At 38.7% G+C, this 19,537-nt stretch overlaps 1 protein-coding gene across 4 annotated transcripts in view; it reads left to right on the top strand.

The window, feature by feature from the left end:
* KCMF1 (potassium channel modulatory factor 1) overlaps positions 1 to 19,537 on the top strand; it is a 56,528-nt gene that overhangs the window by 29,168 nt on the left and 7,823 nt on the right. For all 4 annotated transcript variants that reach the window (XM_087957463.1, XM_087957465.1, XM_087957462.1 and 1 more), the window contains exons 3-4: positions 12,308 to 12,447; positions 18,336 to 18,426. In XM_087957463.1, coding sequence (XP_087813589.1) covers positions 12,308 to 12,447; positions 18,336 to 18,426 — 231 coding nt within the window. The remainder of the gene's footprint in view (positions 1 to 12,307; positions 12,448 to 18,335; positions 18,427 to 19,537) is intronic.

The following is a 19,537-nucleotide window of genomic DNA, read 5'->3' as shown; positions in this document are numbered from 1 at the left end:
CCTGGAATTTTATCACAGAATAAACAGAAAAACAATAAACATAAAAGATGATAAAAGCACAAAAATCTGAAATCAAACATGTATTGTGGTGTATTTGCAGATTGTAATTAACTAACTTGAGTTCTTGGGTAGACTGATACATGCCCCACTACAGATTTTTGCTCTTTTTCTTTGGCATCCTTGAGGAGAGAATTGGAAGTGAGGCAGATGAGAGTATGTGTGCCATTAAAAAAATGTGGCAACTTGTGTTCTTATATCAGATGTTAGGAGGCAAGTCAATAATGGCAGCATTTGCAGGATGACTTGCACTTGGGGGAAAGAAAGGTTTTACATTGGAGGTTTCTTTAAACCTAACAATGTACCAACAAACAGATCTTCCAAAAATAACTAAAATTAAGGTCCTTCTGGCCAACTTATGATTTAAAACTTCCATGTCATTTAATTCAGAATCAACCTGTATAAGTTAAGGGGTATTTTCTTCTACTGTTTGAATTGTAAATTTGCTTAGGGTTTTTATGGTTTCAAAATTAGAAGAAAAAAAAACAAGGGAGGACTTAGAGCTAAGCTAGTATGATAGGAGAAACAGATCGAAAATATATTAGTAGAATGAACATTCAACAAAGTGCTGTGGGAAAGATTTCATTATTGGCTTTGATCTTTCTATAGCTTTTACACTGTTTTTACACTGTTTTTTCATATTTCAGATATTTTGTAGAATTGTAGATAATAGAGAGATTGTAACTGCTGTAAACGTGCTCGCATTCTGCTTGATAGTTCTCTGCTTCATATTAAAATCAAAGCATTTCTATTAATAACATATGAAAAAAAGTGACATAGATCAAGTTTTGATGGTGTTTTCAGTGGCTTTATAACTTGAACAGTTGCTAAATGAATGGTTGTAAGTCCAGGACTACTTATAATCAGCCAGAGACAGTTTCTCCTTGACAAACGACATTTACTTACTCACAAATATTTTTCTTTTTCATCTGTTGATACCTTTTTCTTTTCCTTTTGGGGGGAAAACTTTTGTGTAAAAATATCTGTTGTTCTGCTTTTTATGTGTGTTTTTCTATAAATTTTAAAATAGAATGATGATGTTCAAATAGATTACACTGCTTGTGCTTCAGTGACCTATAATAGCTAAAGCAGGGGTGTCAAACTCAAGATCCAGCCCGTGGGCTTTTTAGATCTGGCCCACAGAGCAGGTCTGGAAATAGCAAAGGACCGGCCCACGGGGCCTCTGCTAGCTAAAATGCTAGCTTTTGCCCTCCGGAGTCCTTTGGGAGGTGATCCAGGCGCAAAAGGGAGCCTTTGGAGTAGTCCAGGAGGCCTTCCGTGACTCAGAAGGTTATAAAAGGGAGAAAAAGTCAAATATTTTACCTTTCAGGCTTGCAGGATTCTGCTACCCTAGCCTATGTCAACAATGTTGTAGTCCTAGCCTTCCTATGGAGTCAGTTTCTTGATCTGGTCTCTCTCATAAGGTGATCAAGTAGCTCAAGAGAGTATTAAAAAAACAAAATTACAGAAATGTACGCCTCCCTATTTTTATAAGTTTATAAAACCATGTCTGCAGAGGTGCAGTCCCGTGTCATGCCCACCATGGCCACGCCCCCACCGGCCCTCCAGGGTCAAAACCAATCTTGATGTGGCCCTCAGTGAAATTGAGTTTGACACCCCTGAGCTAGAGTAACATATAGTCACGTTGATTTTTCTTTTTAAGTCAAAAGGGCAAAAATGTTACATCACAAATTCTAATTTGAATATGGCTATGAGAACGTGCCTCCTATGAAGAAATAGGTTTTTTGAACTTCTTTTATTAAGAAAATACAGGATCCTTTTAAAACAGGGATTTCCAAAACTTTTTTTTTCATTCCCTACACACACACACACACACAAACACACACTGAAAAAAAAACAGTTTTTAAAATCTCTGTTTACACACACACACATACACTAACAACACAAATATATGCATACCCATTTGTGTGTTTATGCACCTGTGCAAAAGTGCACCTTTAGGTCAGTCTAAACTCCTTCAACTACACAAAAAGTCCCTGCAGTTTTCTTGACAATATTTTCTGAAGTGGTTTGTCCTTGCCTCCTCCTTAGGGTTGAGACAGAGGAACTGGCCCAGAGTCACCAGCTGGACTTGAGCCTAAGGTGGGATTGGAACTCACAGTTTTTAACCTGGTGTCTTAACCATTACACTAAATGGCTCTCACATATATGATGAAGATGTTATCCATTAAGTGGTGTCCGACTCTTGGGGTTTCTTTGGGCAGGTCTCTCCACATCTTCCAATCTTGCACCGCTTCTTTGAGTTTTTCTATGATGTGGCTGGTGGCAGCTTTGATGGCGTCCAGCCATCCGCTAAATCTTCCCAGCATAATTGCTTTCTCCAGTGAATTCGGCTGCAGGATATAGCCAAAATAAGTGACACTTCACCTACGTGCACTCACAAAACAAAGTAAAAATAAAATAACATAACTGAAACTGATTAAGTCAGTGAGAAGTATGGGCTTATATGGACCAGTGCTAGATATGAGAAGTCTGGCTGCTCTTTCCTATTTTCCCCTGTAACAACAACCTTATGGGGTAGCTGGGGTAAGAGAATGTGACTTGCTCCAAGTCACTCAGCATAAAATTAGCTTTTCTTTTTATTTTCCAGGTCAAGAACACAGTGGGAAATGGCAATGGGACACTGGAAGGTCTTGATACAAAGCACAACAAAATGAATACCTATCATTTTAAATTTGATGTAGACAAGTTTGCCAGTTGCTCAGCCTGAAAGCCTTTGAGGCATATGCAGAGCATGGCAATTAGTAGATTAGTGGAATGCTTAATTCTGTGAATGTCTTCAATCTTTAATATTTTGTCAAAAAACTGTTAGGAATGTCTGTCTGGGGCTTTCTTAACGCAGATGAAGTTTAATTCAGGAGGTTACTTTTATACTGGTTTTGGACTATAATAGAAATTACGTATGTACAGGAAAGATTTGAGCAATTGAAAAATCCAATTTCTAGTTGCCGGCAAAAAATTAATTGAGACTATTGTATCAGAGGAGGAAAAGAATATCTTACATGATACTTTGCTTATACATGCTTTCTTCCAGTTCTCATCTGAACAATAAAGTATATATACAGTAAAGCATTTTAGAATTAGTGAGAAGATTTTGTAACTTGTTTATCTCCCTACTTTTCTTATCTTTCCATATTTTTTCTTCCTACTTTTCCTTTCTAATCATGTTTCTCTCTTCATTAGGTTACTTTGATCTTGCGTCAAATTCTACCCTAGGTTTTCAGTTCTTTTGCTTAGGAGTGTGTTCATATGTATGTGTGTATGTTTGTATGTGCACGCACCAGTTTTATATCATTGTCATGTACATCCTGTAGTCTGGGTATATATTCCCTGTGATATGTCTCTTACTAAATTTGATGTGAACACTTTGATGAGGGCTTCAACTGTTACTGTTTACAAACAGGAAAAGAAATGACAAGATCACACCAGTTTTGAACAGAGGGGTAACAGACCTTTTCCCTGCAAATGACTTTTTTTTTTGTCTGAAAGATGTAGAAACAGTGACATTGGAAGGGGCAGGCAAGAACATTTGGCTGTACAAAAATATTCAGAAGTTTACTGATACAGTAGCTTAGCACACAGAATTTTTTTTTTCACAGCTCTGCTGTCTCCTTAGAGGAGATAGTAGCAGTGCTTCTATGTGAGAAATGGAAGACAAATGTTTTTCCTTTAAAGCCCTGTAGGCTGGGATGGTAGGAATTTAGGCAGCTATTCTGAGTCACAGAAGAGTTAGCAATTTGCAGCTTTAATACACTCTTTCCAACATAGATAAGAAAGATTGAAATTAATGCATTTAATTATATTTGAGCATTATTACGTTATGTTTTTATCTCACCTGCGCTCTCTCTCTCTCTCTCTCTGTGTGTGTGTGTGTGTGTGTGTGTGTGTGTGTGCGCATGCGTGTTATGTGTGTATTCATTGTCACCTCAAGACAGCTAACATATTTGGTATTTTTGCCTTCTATTATTCCTGCAACAACAACCCTGTGGTGGGATGTCCTTGACTGAAAGAGAGTGACTCTTTCAGTCACCCAGTCAGCTCTGTCTAAGGGAAGACTAGCATTTACAGTCTCCTGCTTTTTAGGTTAGCACTTCAACCACTACACCAAACTGGCTCTCATAATCAACTGTCCTCAACCTACAACCATTTGGTCAGAGATTATTCCAAGTTACGAAGGCGTTCCAGCTGTTCCTGCACCTTGATGGTCATGGAATCCCAATCTGAGTCCCTGGCAACACCGTTCAGTTTACGATTGCTTGTCAAGAGCAATTACATGATTATGATTTTCAACCTTCCCTGTTGGCTTCCCCAGAAAGGCAATGGGGAAGCCAACAGGTTAACCTGGCTGCTAGCCTAGGACTTGCAACTTTCTGATTGCTTTCCCAATGAGTTTGGTCATGGAAGCCAGCAGGAAGTTGCCTCGCCTAACGACTATGGGATTCAGTTAACAACAGCAAATGGGACTATAGGGATTGCCATCACTAAGTAACGGAGTCTTGCTTTACAATTCCATTGCTTAGAATGGTCTCATTTGTTGTAAGTTGACAACTGTCTGTACCTTTGCCAGTAAAACAATGAAAGACTATTTCTCAAATGTTTGCAGTGAATGCATCTGATGACCTATGTCGTGCTTTTGAAGATAAGTCAGTACAGGTAGTCCTTGTTTAGCAGCCACAATTTGGACCGGCAACTTGATTGTTAAGTGAAGTGGCCACTGAGTGAAATGGCAACTGTGTTTTTGATGTTACTTCAGTTTTCCTTTGCTTTGCATATCTGCAAAGGCTGTCAATAGGTGGACTGGTTCCAAAGCTGCTTTTTCATTACCATTGTAATTGCAAACTGTTGCTAAAAGAGGCAGTAGCTAAACTAGAATGGCTTGGAGCATCTGCTCACTCTCTCTGTTTGTATATAGAGTCTTTCATAGTGATGGATTTATTCTCTATAATTAGATAACTAACATGATAAAGTCATCTACCCTTCCATCTTGGTGAATTTATCTTTATATTTAAATAGTACAGTAGATGATTTTAGAAAGCAGGGTAAGGGGTGTTGAATTAGAGAGTATGAACGATAAGTAAATGAAATGTTTAATTCTAACCCAAAAGGAACCAGATGGTGGTTATGGTCTGTGCACATTTAAACATTGTAATATTAATCATCTGGATTGAAGTACATCAAAAATACACAATGCAACATTCATAGACTTTTATATTGGATGATTTCTCATAGTGTAGTATTTATTTTCTTAAGTTAATGGCTAAATTCATTTTGTATTGACTGCTGAAATTGGGAGTGGAAAAAATGAAAGAGTGGTCCTTTTGATTATTGCTTTTTCCTTTAATAATGATAGGACTTTTTTTTTTTTTTTAGTCAGTTTCAATTCCTGGAAACTACATTTTTGGAAATGTTTTTTACTGCCTCCTTTCTAGGCCTGAGACGGAGTGATGGGTTAAAGTTGCCCATTTGGTTCATGCCTAAGACAGGACTACTACTCATGTTTATCAACTTTTGGTGCTGTGCTTTTAACCATTAATTATACAAACTCTTTGTTGGTGTGTTTTTAATTCCACCTTGATTTTACATAATTAGATTCATAATTATATTTTTAACATTATTTTCAGTCCTTTGTAATAACATCTAATCCAGCTACTGTGTAGAATTTATCCTAAACAATTTGTAATCACATACCCACCCGTTCCTGTAAAGGAAAACCCTTCTAGATTTCATATTACTGCAGAGCAGATAGTCCAAAAACATCAGAAAAAGTACAAAATTGAGGTGGTAAACCGCGTTTGTAAAGAAAATAAAGGACAAATAAAGAAACCAAAGTCTTGAAGGGAGGAGGCAGAAAGGCGTTTCTAGCAGCAACCCAGATTTCCTTCAGGAGGCGACGTGGCTAAAGGTATTGAGATTATGGAGCAGAACTCAGGCACAGTTATGGAAAAGAAAAGCAACCAGACCATCTGCCAGGATGACATGCAGCCAGTCATAGCATATTAACCTGGCCGAGTCAATGAAGTAATAGTTGAACATACCCGCTGAGCCCTGGGCAGCCTGGCAGGAGTTGGCTGCATTTTTCTAAGGGCTGGTATTATGCCATCAACCAACATATCAAGGAAGAGGCTGTAATTGATGATGGGTAATTTGGTGGAGCAATTCATGCTGTCGTCTCAATCGTTTTATGCCATTTAATTTTTCATCTAACTTTATATTGCAACATACTTCCCCAACTCCAAAAGAATTTGTTTTGCTTCGGTTTGTTCTTTCAGTGTAGCTCATAACCGTAAGTGTCATGACAGTTCATGCACAATGCTTCTATTGCAATACAGGAGCTGTGTCTGCCTAGCTTGGGTGTTTCTCAGTTCTGTCAGCCACTTTCTCTTCCCTATATGTGAAAGGATGTTTGTGGCAGTTTGGATACTGGCCTTCTATGAGCCAAGGCAAACTCTAAAAGTCATTAGGCGTGTTATACAGCAAAGTTTTAGTTATGTCCAGCTTCTTTATAGTTTTAAGGACGTTTTTAAGAAGAAAAATATCTTTGCTGAATTTTAAAAAATGTGTATAGAGGACATGCCTTCTGCCCTCTAGACTTCTGTTCAGTGCTCCAGTCATATACCAGTATCTCTTTCTCATGCTCTATATAAAGAGAGCTCTTACCTTACTATTATACAGGTATCATAGTTTACTACTATTAATATACTTACCTAAGGTGTTTGTTGTAATTCACGCTGTGGTTGTCAGTTCAGCACATTCAATAAATGTTAGCGATGTGAAGATAGGAAGCTTAATGTTCTGCCTTCGATCGTTTCTGGGGAGTCCAAAATAATGTTGCACTTCTGTTAAATTGGAAAATTGTCGAATTAATTCTGGAAGGAAGGCTGATTGTAATTTTTTTAAAAGCCCGTCTCTTTCTAACTTCAATCTTATGATGGTGTATTAACATTAGCCCATCATTAGATATTTGTGCACAGTATGCCTTGGCTAATCATAAGACACCCAGGCAATGATTCAGTGAGACTGCTGTTGATAATGGTTTCCATCTATTTTGTTTCTCACCACCTGTGATACCCCCAGAAACATGGTTGACCAGCAGGGGATTGTAAAAAATAAAAATAGGCAGATGGCCTGATTGAGACTAGAGCCATTGTACATGGGTGAGTCCGAGGGAGATGGCTAATCAGAACTGGGAGCAGTGGAAAAACTGGGCAAAGATAGATTGTGGGGGGGGAATTGGTTCCTAATAGCTAACCTAATGTCCGGAAGCAGGAAGTGATAGTTAATATTTGTTTTAATTTCATAACTTGGATAGCACACAGAATAACGATTTTGTAAGCCAAGATTCCTGGCTGTGGGTTTGTTTTTTTGTTTTTTTTGTAAATTTTATTTGAGTTTTCACAAAAAAAAAATACAAATAAAACATCTTTTTTGAAAGTAGCGTAATCCCGGGTTACATTTCTTCGTACAGACACAAATTCAATTTCATGCTCATTTTTCTGTTCTATTCCATATCTTATTACTGTTTTACATTTTCTGCATAGCTTCTCCCCTCTTTTAATTTTCTCAATTTTATTTTAATTATCTCGTCTCAATTCAAATCATATTTATATTTTTTTCTGTCCTGTTTCAATTATCTATTATCTTTTCTCATTAAACAAAGTTTCTCCTGTAGTTACTGATTGGAGTATGACACCTTTATGTCTTTTAATTTTATCCATTTAACTCTCATTTAAGCTTCAATATATACCTTAAAGTTATAACATTCAATACAATACATAACTTCCATTCAGATTCTGCTTGGTACATTCTTAAAATACACACTATATTCTTAAAAAAAAAAGATTATAAATATATGTAATTAAAACAACACATTCCATTCCAATTCAATTCTATCATTAATGTTAATATTCATTAAAATCTTAACTTCTTTAACATTACTTTTCAATTAAATATCATACTTCTATGGAAACAGTTATAAGCTCTCCATAATTAATTCCTCCCCCCTTCACTTATATTTTATAAAACATTAACTAATTAAAATGTTCCCGTCCTTTCCAAATTCAATTTTCTCATTTATTTTATTTCATTTATTTTATTAACAAACATTTCACTAAATTACACTAACTATTTTATCCCTCATTTTAATCATACATTGTTTCCAATTTTCTAAAGTTATTTCTATTACTAATATAACAATACAATCTTATGTACCTTTACAGAATCCCTTTTTCAGTTACATTTTCACCCATTATCTCTAAATAGGTCCTGTTTCTCTGTATCTTGTTCCGGTCCTTTGTAACTTCTTTTCCTTTCCTTCTTCCCTCTCTTCTTCTCTCTCCCCTTTTTACCCCCTTGTCTCTCTACCTCTATTTCTCTCTTCTGTATTCCCCTCTTTTGTTGCTTTCTAGTATTATACTTATTTTTCGAACTATTTTTCTTTTCTTTGGTTGTTTTTAAGTCTTAAATTCTCCATTCTCTTTCCCCCCTTTCCTTTTTCTTCCCCACTTAGAATTACTTGTTCATTAAAGATGGCTTCTTCTTTGTCCCAGTCTTCTTGTTTTGCAGACGTTTCTTGTTGTTTCTCATAGTTCCAAATCTCCATTTCTAAGAATTGAAAAACGAAGCCAAAAGGACTTCTCCCTTCTTGTGCATCTTCTTTATACTTTAAGTTCCATTTTCAATTCATCCAGAAGTAGTGCCATTGTATAAATTTTTAAACAACCACCCGATTAATTTTAGTCATTCAAATGCAATAACCAAGAATCCAAAGATCACCAAGTAATCCAAATACACGCAAGCTGTTTCTTTTTGGGGTTTTTTTTTTTTCACTTTCTCTTCCTGGGGTTCTACTGTTTAGTTACAAAGTTTCAGTCAAAATGTATCTTTTAGAAGTCTTGTTGAAGTTTTAGTGTAGATTCTTTTTAATTCTAGGCAGTCTCCTCCCTCTTTCCAGATCCTGCCCTTTTATTCTTTTTCTCTCCCTTCCTGCTTATGAAAAAAAATTTTAGTGTCCAGAAATCTTTATTATCCCCTTGACATTTTGTTTTATTTTCAGCTTAATTGCCTGTTGATGTCAAAGCGGATTTTTTTCCCGATTTCTTATTTAAGTCTCTTAGTTGTCAGTATAGGGAAAGGGAGAGAAGAAAAAAAAAAACAAACCTTTCCCTTTTCACTTTCCTTCGCTGCTTCCGACTCTTCTTTGGGAGCGATGATATTTTTTTGTAAATTTAAATTCCAGGGTACCTTAGTTGTTGCTTTTGCAATTTAACTCGGTCAGCCAAAACTTTCACTTCTTATCTTCCTCCTGCACATTCTTTTCCGGTCGAGTTCTTCTTTGAGGTGGCCATTTCTGACCACCGCTGCAACCGCCTTCGGGAAAGGGAGTAATGGCCAGCTGAGGAGGAGAGATGCAGCTCTCCTCAACCCTGCTGGCAGTCCCCCCTCTTCACCTCTACGGGGTGGCTTAGCCCTGAAACCAGCCGGCTCGGGGCGCTCCAGCGGCGAGCCCAGACCGAAACCGCGCACGATCGCGGATTTTTCTCTGTTGCCGAAGGAACTCAAACCGGAAGGGCTGGCTGTGGTTGTTACAAGGAATCTTAACTATAGGATTGGGTCTAAGGAGCATTATATGACCTACTTAATGTAAATCTGGTAAGATACAATGTGTCATATATATGCCGTATGAATTTTATTCAGGTACTGGTAAAAAACAAATGAAGATCTGGTGGCAAGCCATGATTAATATGACTATCTGCAAGAATGATTTTCAATAAAGTGTTATTGGAATAATTTATTTATTTTTATTTATTTTATTTTGTCAAGTGATTATAATATAACAGGTATAAGTATAAACATAGTTATGAATACATGATATGGATACATATAAGAAAAATAAAAAGAAACAATAGGACAGGGACAGTAGGCACGTTGGTGCGCTTATGCACGCCCCCTACAGACCTCTTAGGAAAGGGGTGAAGTCAGTAGTAGACAGTCTAAGGTTAAAGTTTTTGGGGTTTGGGGAAGAAACCACAGAGTCAGGTAGAGTATTCCAGACATTGACCACTCTGTTGCTGAAGTTGTATTTCCTGCAGTCAAGTTTGGTGCGGTTAAACTTGAATTTGTATCTATTGTGTGCTCTTCTATTGTTATGGTTGAAGCTGAGTATTCATTGACAGGTAGGACATTACATTATATTAAATTAAATAAATAAATAAATAAAATAAAATTAAATTCCTGTTTTGTGGGAAGGCAGTCAGTGCTTCTTCCCTGCTAAAAGTGGCCATCTCTCTTAACTGTACCTTGATAATAGCAAATAATACAGGTCGCCCTGAACTTACAACCATTCATTTAGCAACTGTTTAAAATTACAACAGCGCTGGAAAAAGTGACTTCCCGATTGTCACATAATCAAAATTCAGTTGCTTGGCAAACAGCATGTATTTAAGGTAGTTGCAGCATCCCGGTGTCATGTGATTGCAATTGATGACCTCCTCAGCCAGCTTCCAACAGGCAAAAACAATAGGGGAAGCTGCGTTTCCTTAAATGTTCATGTGATTCACTGTGGCAAAAATGGTTACAAAATTGGGTGTAACTCACTTAACAACTGCCGTACTTAGCAATGAAAATTCTGGTCCCAAATGTAGTTATAATTTAAGAACTATCTGTAATGCTGGTTTAAAATTTTAGTTGATCAGAATTGTTGTTGTTCCTTAACTGTGATTTAATATTTTGCTAAGAGGCTGCTTTAGCACAATTAAGCAATGGGAGATATCCACCTGGGCTCGTATTGTTATTTCAATTGCGGATATGCAGCCTTAATCTTCACCAGATCAGGCTATCAAATATATAGCCGATGCATGAAAGCCATCATGGTTAGGAAGTTTTTTGGCCACATAACTAGTAAGAGCTCACATATATTCATTCTCTCATAGAGAGCAGCCATGTTGCAGATCCAGGAAATGGATAATGAAAAAGATTATTTGGAGATTTGGAGTTGTTTTGTGGTCTGTAAAAATATGATTTAATATTGCAGAAGGTTTGCAAGGCTCAGAGTGCCCACTGGTGGCATGATGTTATTTTCAGTGTGCCATTTGTCAGGGAGCATAGCAAATAATTCCACTTGGATTTGAATTGAGAATTTTTATATACGCCCAGGATATTTTAAGAAGAGTTTTACAATGGGGACCAGAATTTCCCTCACAAAGTGATGTTGTCACATAGTGGAATATCATATAATTGCATCGCATAGCAATGGCTGTCCTGGTCGCTGTCATAATCCCAGGACCATATCAGTCATTAAACAGGAAGAGACTGGAATTCCAGGCAACAGGGTCGGGGGGGGAGGTTCTCCAGAGAATGGGGTGCTGCAGGCAGGTGCTACAGAGCGCAGATAGGTGAAAATGTGGCTGGGGTAGCTTCCAAATTCCTGCCAGTTTTCCCATTGATTTTGCTTGAGGGAAGCCAGCAAGAAATCACAATCACATTGGAAATTGCAGTCATGTAACCACAGAATACTGCAACATCATAATTGCAAGCCTGGCACCAAATACCTGGATTGCAACCGTTGGGAAATTGTCACTGTTTGAACTTCGAGGATAGGTCATAATTACTACTCCTTCAGCATCACTGTTAACTTTGAATAGACATTGAACAAGTGGTTATAATCTCTGGACTGTGAGTATTTCATTGAACAAAGGTGAAGAGTGGCTATTTATATTTGAAACTTAGCTTGAAATTTTCTATTTGTTTAGCTATGAATCTTCCCTAGGAGTCAGACTGTCTAAATGCTGTAAGATTTTGAGGAAATAATGATGTATATCATTACTTCAAAATGTCTTAATAGTTGCTGGCATTCATGTGCTCTCAATACAGGAAGCAAAGAGAAAGTAGATGCTACAATATTCAGTAGGTTTGGATTTATTTGTGTAGTACAAAAATTTAGGTTATAAATAACATTAGCCTTGATTCTTGTAGTTTAAAATAATGTGATTATAGCATGTAACCACAGTGGGGAAAAATAGGATAATTATAAACGTTGGTTAGCTGAGGTTATATGTGGTTTATTTTGCTTTTGAACACGCTATATATTAGCTGTTTTATATTCAAAGTTTAGTTCAGTAAATTGTTGAACTAAATAGCTTTTAAAAACTTTTTTTTTAAAAAAGAATATTTTCTATATTTCCAATGTGATGATTTGTTTTGACTGCAGTTGTCATATTGTTTATTATTTCAGATTTGTACTATGGTGGAGAAGCTTTCTCTGTAGAGCAGCCACAGTCTTTTACTTGTCCATATTGTGGAAAAATGGGTTATACGGAAACATCTCTTCAAGAACATGTTACTTCAGAACACGCAGAAACATCAACAGAAGTGGTAATTATAATAGCCATACTCCTGAATTAATAACAGAAATTAATATTTTTTGTTGTGAGGTGCCCAGATTTCTTTGCCCAGTTTTGAGAGATATAAATGCCTTAAAATAATATAAAACACATACTTTTCATGTTGTCCTGTTAGAGGAAAACAATAGGTAATGGAATCATTACATTTAAAATAGGTAACAACAGGTAAAAGAATCATTGCATTGATCTATCTCCAAATGTATCTGGTGCAATTTATTGCTTTTACATGGGAAACTATAAATGAACTCTGGATGAAGGTAAAGGCTTGCTATTCTGTAAACAATGTATGATTATGAAAAATAGGTTTATCACTAGAGTAAAGCAGAGTCCGTGAAAAATGCAGACTCACTTTGTAAGGCAGTAGTGAAAGCCTTGGAAAAGATACTGGGATTCCATGATATGTTTTTATGTACAAATGTTAGAATTGTGCAGGCAATGATTTTTTTTCTTTGGCCCTCTGTGGAAACAAAGGTTGGATTTTGGAAAAGCAGGGGTAGAATTTTGTTTTTGAACTTCCATGTTGGAGAAGATTCTTGAATACTATGAATAGCTAAGAAAGCAGATAACTGGATCACAAAACATCTCAATTCAGAGTTCTCATTTGAGGCACAAATGACTAGTCTCAAATGATTATATTTGGACACATTATGTGGAGATGCGGCTCTCCTCAATCCTGCTGGCAGTCTCCCTCCTCTTCACCACCTCTACAGGGTGGCCTAGCCCCGAAACCAGCCGGCTCGGGGCGCTTCAGCGGCAAGCCCAGACCGAAACCGCGCACGATCACGGATTTCTGTCTGTCGCTGAAGAAACTCAAACCGGAAGCCCCCACATAGTTCTTGATAATTCGATTGGCAATTTTTTGACTTGGGGCATCCAGAAAAAATTAGTTTATGCCATCTTAATATATTCCTGTAATTCTATATGCTGGACCACATTGTAAATATCCTAAGACTTTATTCATGCAGATAACAAGAACCTAACTTTCTAAATACATCTAACAACCGAGACACAGAACAGCTGGTCATAAAATGATCAGAAGACAATCCTAAACTTTAATTTACCCATCAGCTTGGATGGCTTTCAAGAAGGATTAGACCAAAATTATAGACAATAAAAGTTATAAAACAGGTAAATGAAAATAGCTTTTAAAATTTCATCCCAGAAATTTAAAAAAACAGAGAACCTGTGTGGAAGAATGCTACTGGTCTCATGTGCTGCTTCTGGGCTTTAATAAAGCAGGCAAGTTGACACATTATGTACAGAATTTTAGAGTAGATGGCCTTTGAGCTAATTCAACTCATTTGAGATGTTCCTATAAGAATATATTTTTCCAATTATATATGTTCTTTTCATAATAAGAAGTTATATATAACTGAAGGGAAAGGGATCATATAAGGAAGATCATACAAACAGAGCTGGCACCAGAGAATGTCAATGAGACATTTATATTTTGGTCCAAAGTGCTTAATTCTAATGGTTTTCCCCTGCTGTTTGTTTATTGAATTATTGAATTGAATTCTTTATTGTCATTATATGTATATACACAGTATACATACAACGAAATTCACATAACACCAGAGACCAGACTCAACATGCACACACACATGACAATCCCCAAACACCTCCCCACCCACCAAAATTCCCCGCCTCCTAAAAACACACAAGCATCCACACAACAGACCAAGTAATACTGTCCAACAGCTCACTGATGGTGGTCCTTAAGTTCATCGTTAAGTGCAATTATAGCTCTTGGATAAAAACTATTCAGAAAATGTGTGGTCCGAGTTTTAATTGTTCTGTATCTTCTGCCAGAAGGCAACTGTTCACCAAGATTGTAAGCAGGATGGGAAGAGTCTCTGAGAATGTTGTGCAACTTCCTCAAACAGCGAGATGTGAAGATGTCATCCAGGGCTGGTAGCTGAAGCCCAATGATATTCTGGGCAGTTTTAATGATTCTCTGTAGAGTTTTTTATGTTCATATCTACATAAAGACATTGGGAGCAATTATCCAGAGATTTGGAGAACTGTCTTAACGAGTATACTGATGGCACTGAACTCTATTTCTCCTTTCCATCTGAACCAGAAAAAGATTGTATAGAGGCTTGAAAGTTGCCCAAAAACCTGAACCTAGATAAGATAGAAATAATGTAGATAGGAATCTTAGACCAGGAAATTTGGAAGATGCCCCGTTAACAAGATTGTGCTTCTTCTGGAATAACAGATATATAACTTGGGAGCTCTCCTTGACTCAAACCTTATCATTAGAGGCACAAATGGCCTGAATGGCGAGGAAGGCCGGTCCCAAACTTAGGCCTTTTCTATCAAGATTGCTTAGTTTCAGTTACACCTAATATTTACAATTTCTTGGCTAGATTACTAAAATGCCCCAAAGTGCAGAAAACAGCTACTCAATTATTAAATTGGATGCTAAAATAGATAATAGGGTGTCAGGCCGAGGAGTACTACATTAGTGTTTCAGGGCCCCATTTAAGGGTATGATACTCTCCAGCCCTAAACAGCTTCAGAGTCTAGCAATTTAAAACCTGCCTCCATAGCATACCCCTATGCAGTAAGATCAATTTGGACAATAGTTTTAGCTCAAGATATGGTGGCCAGGAATAGAGCATTCTCAATAATAGGAGACCAATCATGGAACACTCTCATGAGGAATGCACATTCCAGCTGAAGCTGTTGCCTTATTGCTTTTCTGTTTAAGTAGCCTTGGTTTTAATTTTTATATTCACATTTTTCAGCACTGTGGTTTTATTCTGATAGTGTGTGTGTGTGTGTACACACAGGAATATATACACATATACATACACATACATATATACACAGACAGACAGACAGACACACACACACACATTCTTGGTACAGACATTAAATTAATAAAATAAAAATGTTGAGCTTTCCATTTGTGTAATGTTGTTACCTTTGAATATTTTCCTGATTTATTCTTCATTGTAAGAGCATTTTAATAAAAAAAAAAGTGATAGCATAGACCCGTGATGGCGAACCTATGGCATGTGTTCCACAGGTGGCACGCAGAGCCTTTTGTGCCAGCAGGCGAGCTGCAGGCAAACATACCTCACTGCGCATATGCGCGCCTCACAGTTGATTTTCAGCTGGTTTGAGGCCTTTTCCGGCCTCCCAAAGGCTTGAGAAAGGCTTCTGCAGGCTTCTACAAGCTTTGTAGGCCGAAATCTAACCCCGTTTCATCACTTCCAGTTTTTTTGGAAAAACAGTAACGAAACAGGGCTAGATTTCGGCCTAAAAAGCTTGTAGAAGCCTGCAGAAGCCTTCCTCAAGCCTTTGCGAGGTCGAAAAAGGCCTCAAACCGGCCAAAAATCAAATATGAGGTGCAGTGCCAGGTAAGGGGGTGGCGGGGGTGGGGATTGCGCGCTCATGCATAGGGGACGTGGGGGGCGCATTGCCTTCTGGGTGCTGGCACGCGACTGAGCGTGTAAGTGCGCGCACAATTTTTGGCACAGGAGCCCAAAAAGGTTAGCCACCACTGGTATAGACTTAATGCTGCTTTAAGGGCTGATACTTTCATACATAATGATTATAAGGAGGAATTTTTAATATTATACCTGTCTAATGCAAAGTTTGCATGCATTGTGGTTTCTCCTGATGCTCCTTTTGGCAGGCAGTAAGACCCCTTCTTCCAATTTGATTTTTTTTTATCTGTTTACTTTAAATTAGAAGGGTGGGCACATTGGAAGGGGACATACTGAGACATACACAAACATGTAGAAATCCTGAAGAATGAAAATGTAGAAAGTAGTGCAGGCTAATGTTTTATTTTGTAATATGCCCTGGAAATAAAGAAAAATAAAGTACACAATACATACAGCAAACCGATACCAATGATGTTTTGTTTGGCTTCATAGTGAATGAATACATACAACTCTTAATACAAAATTACCAAAAAAAAAAAAAAAAAATCAAACAAACCCACAACTACCAATATTTTAAAAACACCAGTGCCTTTTTTGTGCCTTACCTATTTCATCACCTTTAATCAGTTTGTGCAGTTGCAACTTTCAGGAGCTTTGGTTGACCCCACTCGGTGGCAGTTTCATAGCTACTGAATGTTATAAAAATCTGCATGATGATGTCAAAGTTGTAATCATACTGAAACATCTAATCCAAGTGCTCGATTCTCCTTTAAAGTAGAAATTCACACACCCCTAAATTAATAGATCATAATGGAGCCCAATTGGAAATGGGCTCATTCCAGAAACCATCAGTGGCAGCTGCCACATTTTTCTACAGGCCATCTAGAACAGGGGTGGGCAACCACGTCCGGGGCCACATCCGGCCCGTTGGTCTGTCCAATGCGGCCCGCCCCTGAAAAAAATCACTGCCATTGGTCTGTCCAACCGCCCGCCCCTGAAAAAAATCACTGCCATTGGTCTGTCCAACCGCCCGCCCCCTGAAAAAAATCACTGCCATTGGTCTGTCCAACCGCCCGCCCCTGAAAAAAAATCGCTGGGTTTGGCGTATTGCCCTGTGCCGCGTGGCCCCCAAAGCTGCAAAACAGTGCGGAGCAATCTAGGGGTAGGAAAGAAAAGAAATTTGCAAAGGCCTTGGCTGGGAGTTCGAAATCACCTTCGAGTGCGACCTCTCCGAAGGTGAGTCCCACCGATCCCCTTTTTTTCCGGGGCTTCCAGGCTTAAACTTTGCAAAGGCAAAGCTTGCAGGCTGGAGCGTCTTCCCGCCGAGGAGCGGGAAAGGTTCCACCCAGCGAGCGGGGCGGGCTGCTTGAGCCACCTAAAGCTAGGCCGCTGCTGGTGGAGCCTTGCCCTGCCTTGGTGCCCCGCTTCCGGCTCGGCGGTCCTGCTCGGGCGGCACTTTAAAAGCCTGCTCCCAGCACCCGAGCAACTTCCCAGCAACTTTCGCTTCGTTTTAACTCGCGGGCCAGGCATGATATTCCGCTCTGAAAAAAATCGGGCCGGCTAAAAGAGACCCCCGCTGCACGCCTGGGGAATGCCCGCTGCTTTCTCGCCGGGCCGGGCGGCGGCGTGTTGCACGGAGGCTGGTCTGTGGCTGGCCCAGCTCCCTTTTCCTGCCGCTCAGCGGCCTCCGCCGCACCACCCGGGCTTCGCTCAGGTATCCGGCTGGGCTGTCAGGAGTTGCTACCGCCGGCGCATTTACGCGGCTCCAGTCCTGCAGCAGCTCGGGAAGGGAAAGGCAAACCAGGAGCCGCTGCTGCTGTTGCAAAGCACCGCCGCGGCTCTTCCTTTTGCCTTCCCTTCCCGAGGCAACGCGGACTGGAGCCGCGCGGAGCGCACCAGCGGTAGCAACTCCTGACTCAGGGGCCTCCGAGGGGAGGGGAAGGAGGAAAAGGGGGGAAGGGTGGGGGGCGATTCCCAAAAATCTTGTGCTGACCCGCCCGTCTGTCAAATTTTAAAAGTCAATGCGGCCCCGAGCCAAAGTGTTTGCCCACCCCTGATCTAGAATCTTCTTTGTCTCTGCAAAACCAACAGTCTGTTTATAAATGATTACTGAGGGTTTCTCTCCACCTCCCATTTGTTCTAAACTTTACTTCGATAACGCTCTGGCAAAGTCACTTTGGAAATTAGGAGTGGCAAAATTATTAGATTCTTGCTTAAAAAGCCAGAATTGGATAACAATTATATATCAGATTTGATGTATAGATTGGCAGCACTGTAAAATAGATGAAATATTCAGTCTTACATGCATACATGTTTAACCTTTCCAGCCCTCTTAAGTTAGCATTCCAATTTACTTAAGTGCTTTGTGTGCTTTTTGATGTGGCAGCTCCTGCTAGAGATTTCTTGTTGTTGAAGACCATAATGCAAATAGACTTTCTAAACTTTTTATCATTTTTAGATTTGTCCAATATGTGCAGCATTACCTGGAGGAGATCCCAATCACGTAACGGATGACTTTGCAGCTCATCTTACACTGGAACACAGAGCTCCTAGAGATTTAATATCCTTTCCTAAATTAAGAAACAACAGGATAATTATTGTTGGATGCATTAAACAAGTTAATTTTGAACGAAGTTATTCTATTAACATACAGGGTAGGCATTGTCCCAAGGGAACATGATTTGAGTTGCTAGCTATGTCCAAGAAGCTGTGCTTGATCGCTTTGTGCCAAATCGAATCCGAATGGTTAACTATATAAGAAGTTTATTTTTCGACCCTTAAAGAAAGACTTTGAAACTTGTCATCTAAACAAGTGCAGTTGAAGCATTAGATTGGATTAGGAGAGTCAGGTTAAAATCCCCAGTTTACCATATTGTTCCTCTAGTGGCATTGGTTCAGTCTCTTTTCAGTCCAACATTATTGTGAAAATTAAAGAAGATTCCTAAGAGATCTATGTTGAACTCCTAGAAGAAAGATGGAATATTGGTCTTCGACTTATGACCACAATTGAGCCCCAAAATTTATGTTGCTAAGTGAAATGTTTGTTAAGTGTGTTTTGCCTCATTTTATGACCTTTCTTACCACAGTTGTTAAGTGAATCACTGCAGTTGTCAGGTTAGTAACATGGTTGTTAAGTGAATCTGCCTTTTCCATTGACTTTGCTTCTCAGAAGATCACAAAAAGTGATCACATGACCCTGGGACATGGGCATTTGTCCCAAATATGAGTCGGTATGACTTTGGGGATGCTGCAACAGTCATAAGTATGCAAAATGATCATAAGTCACTTTTTTAGTTTATTTTATTGTCATTGCATCTCGTACAACAAAATTAAATACCATCTTTATTGTATTATGACTTTGAAAATAAACACAAACACACATATCCTTCACATTCTATACACTGAATTGAAAATCCCTGACATTGCATTAATATTGCACTATACAGAAGAATCCAACTGAGTTACTGCTCTGGGATAGAAGCTGTTTTTCAGCCTATTTGTCCTTGTTTTTATTATACTGTACCATCTGCCAGATGGTAATAGGATGAGATGGATCTTTGAGAACGTTTTGAACTTTGTTAAGGCAGCGGGAGCTATAAAGCTCTTCCAAAGAGGGGAGAGGGCAACCAATGATCTTCTGGGCGATGATGTTAACCCTCT

Source organism: Notechis scutatus, chromosome 2, assembly GCF_049901735.1.
Source record: "Notechis scutatus isolate UNSWTSFEM ecotype Mainland chromosome 2, rNotScu1.2, whole genome shotgun sequence".
NCBI classification, from domain to species: Eukaryota; Metazoa; Chordata; class Lepidosauria; order Squamata; family Elapidae; genus Notechis; species Notechis scutatus.
The sequence above is the reverse complement of the archived record's forward strand: the minus strand, read 5'-3'. Positions and strand labels throughout refer to the sequence as shown.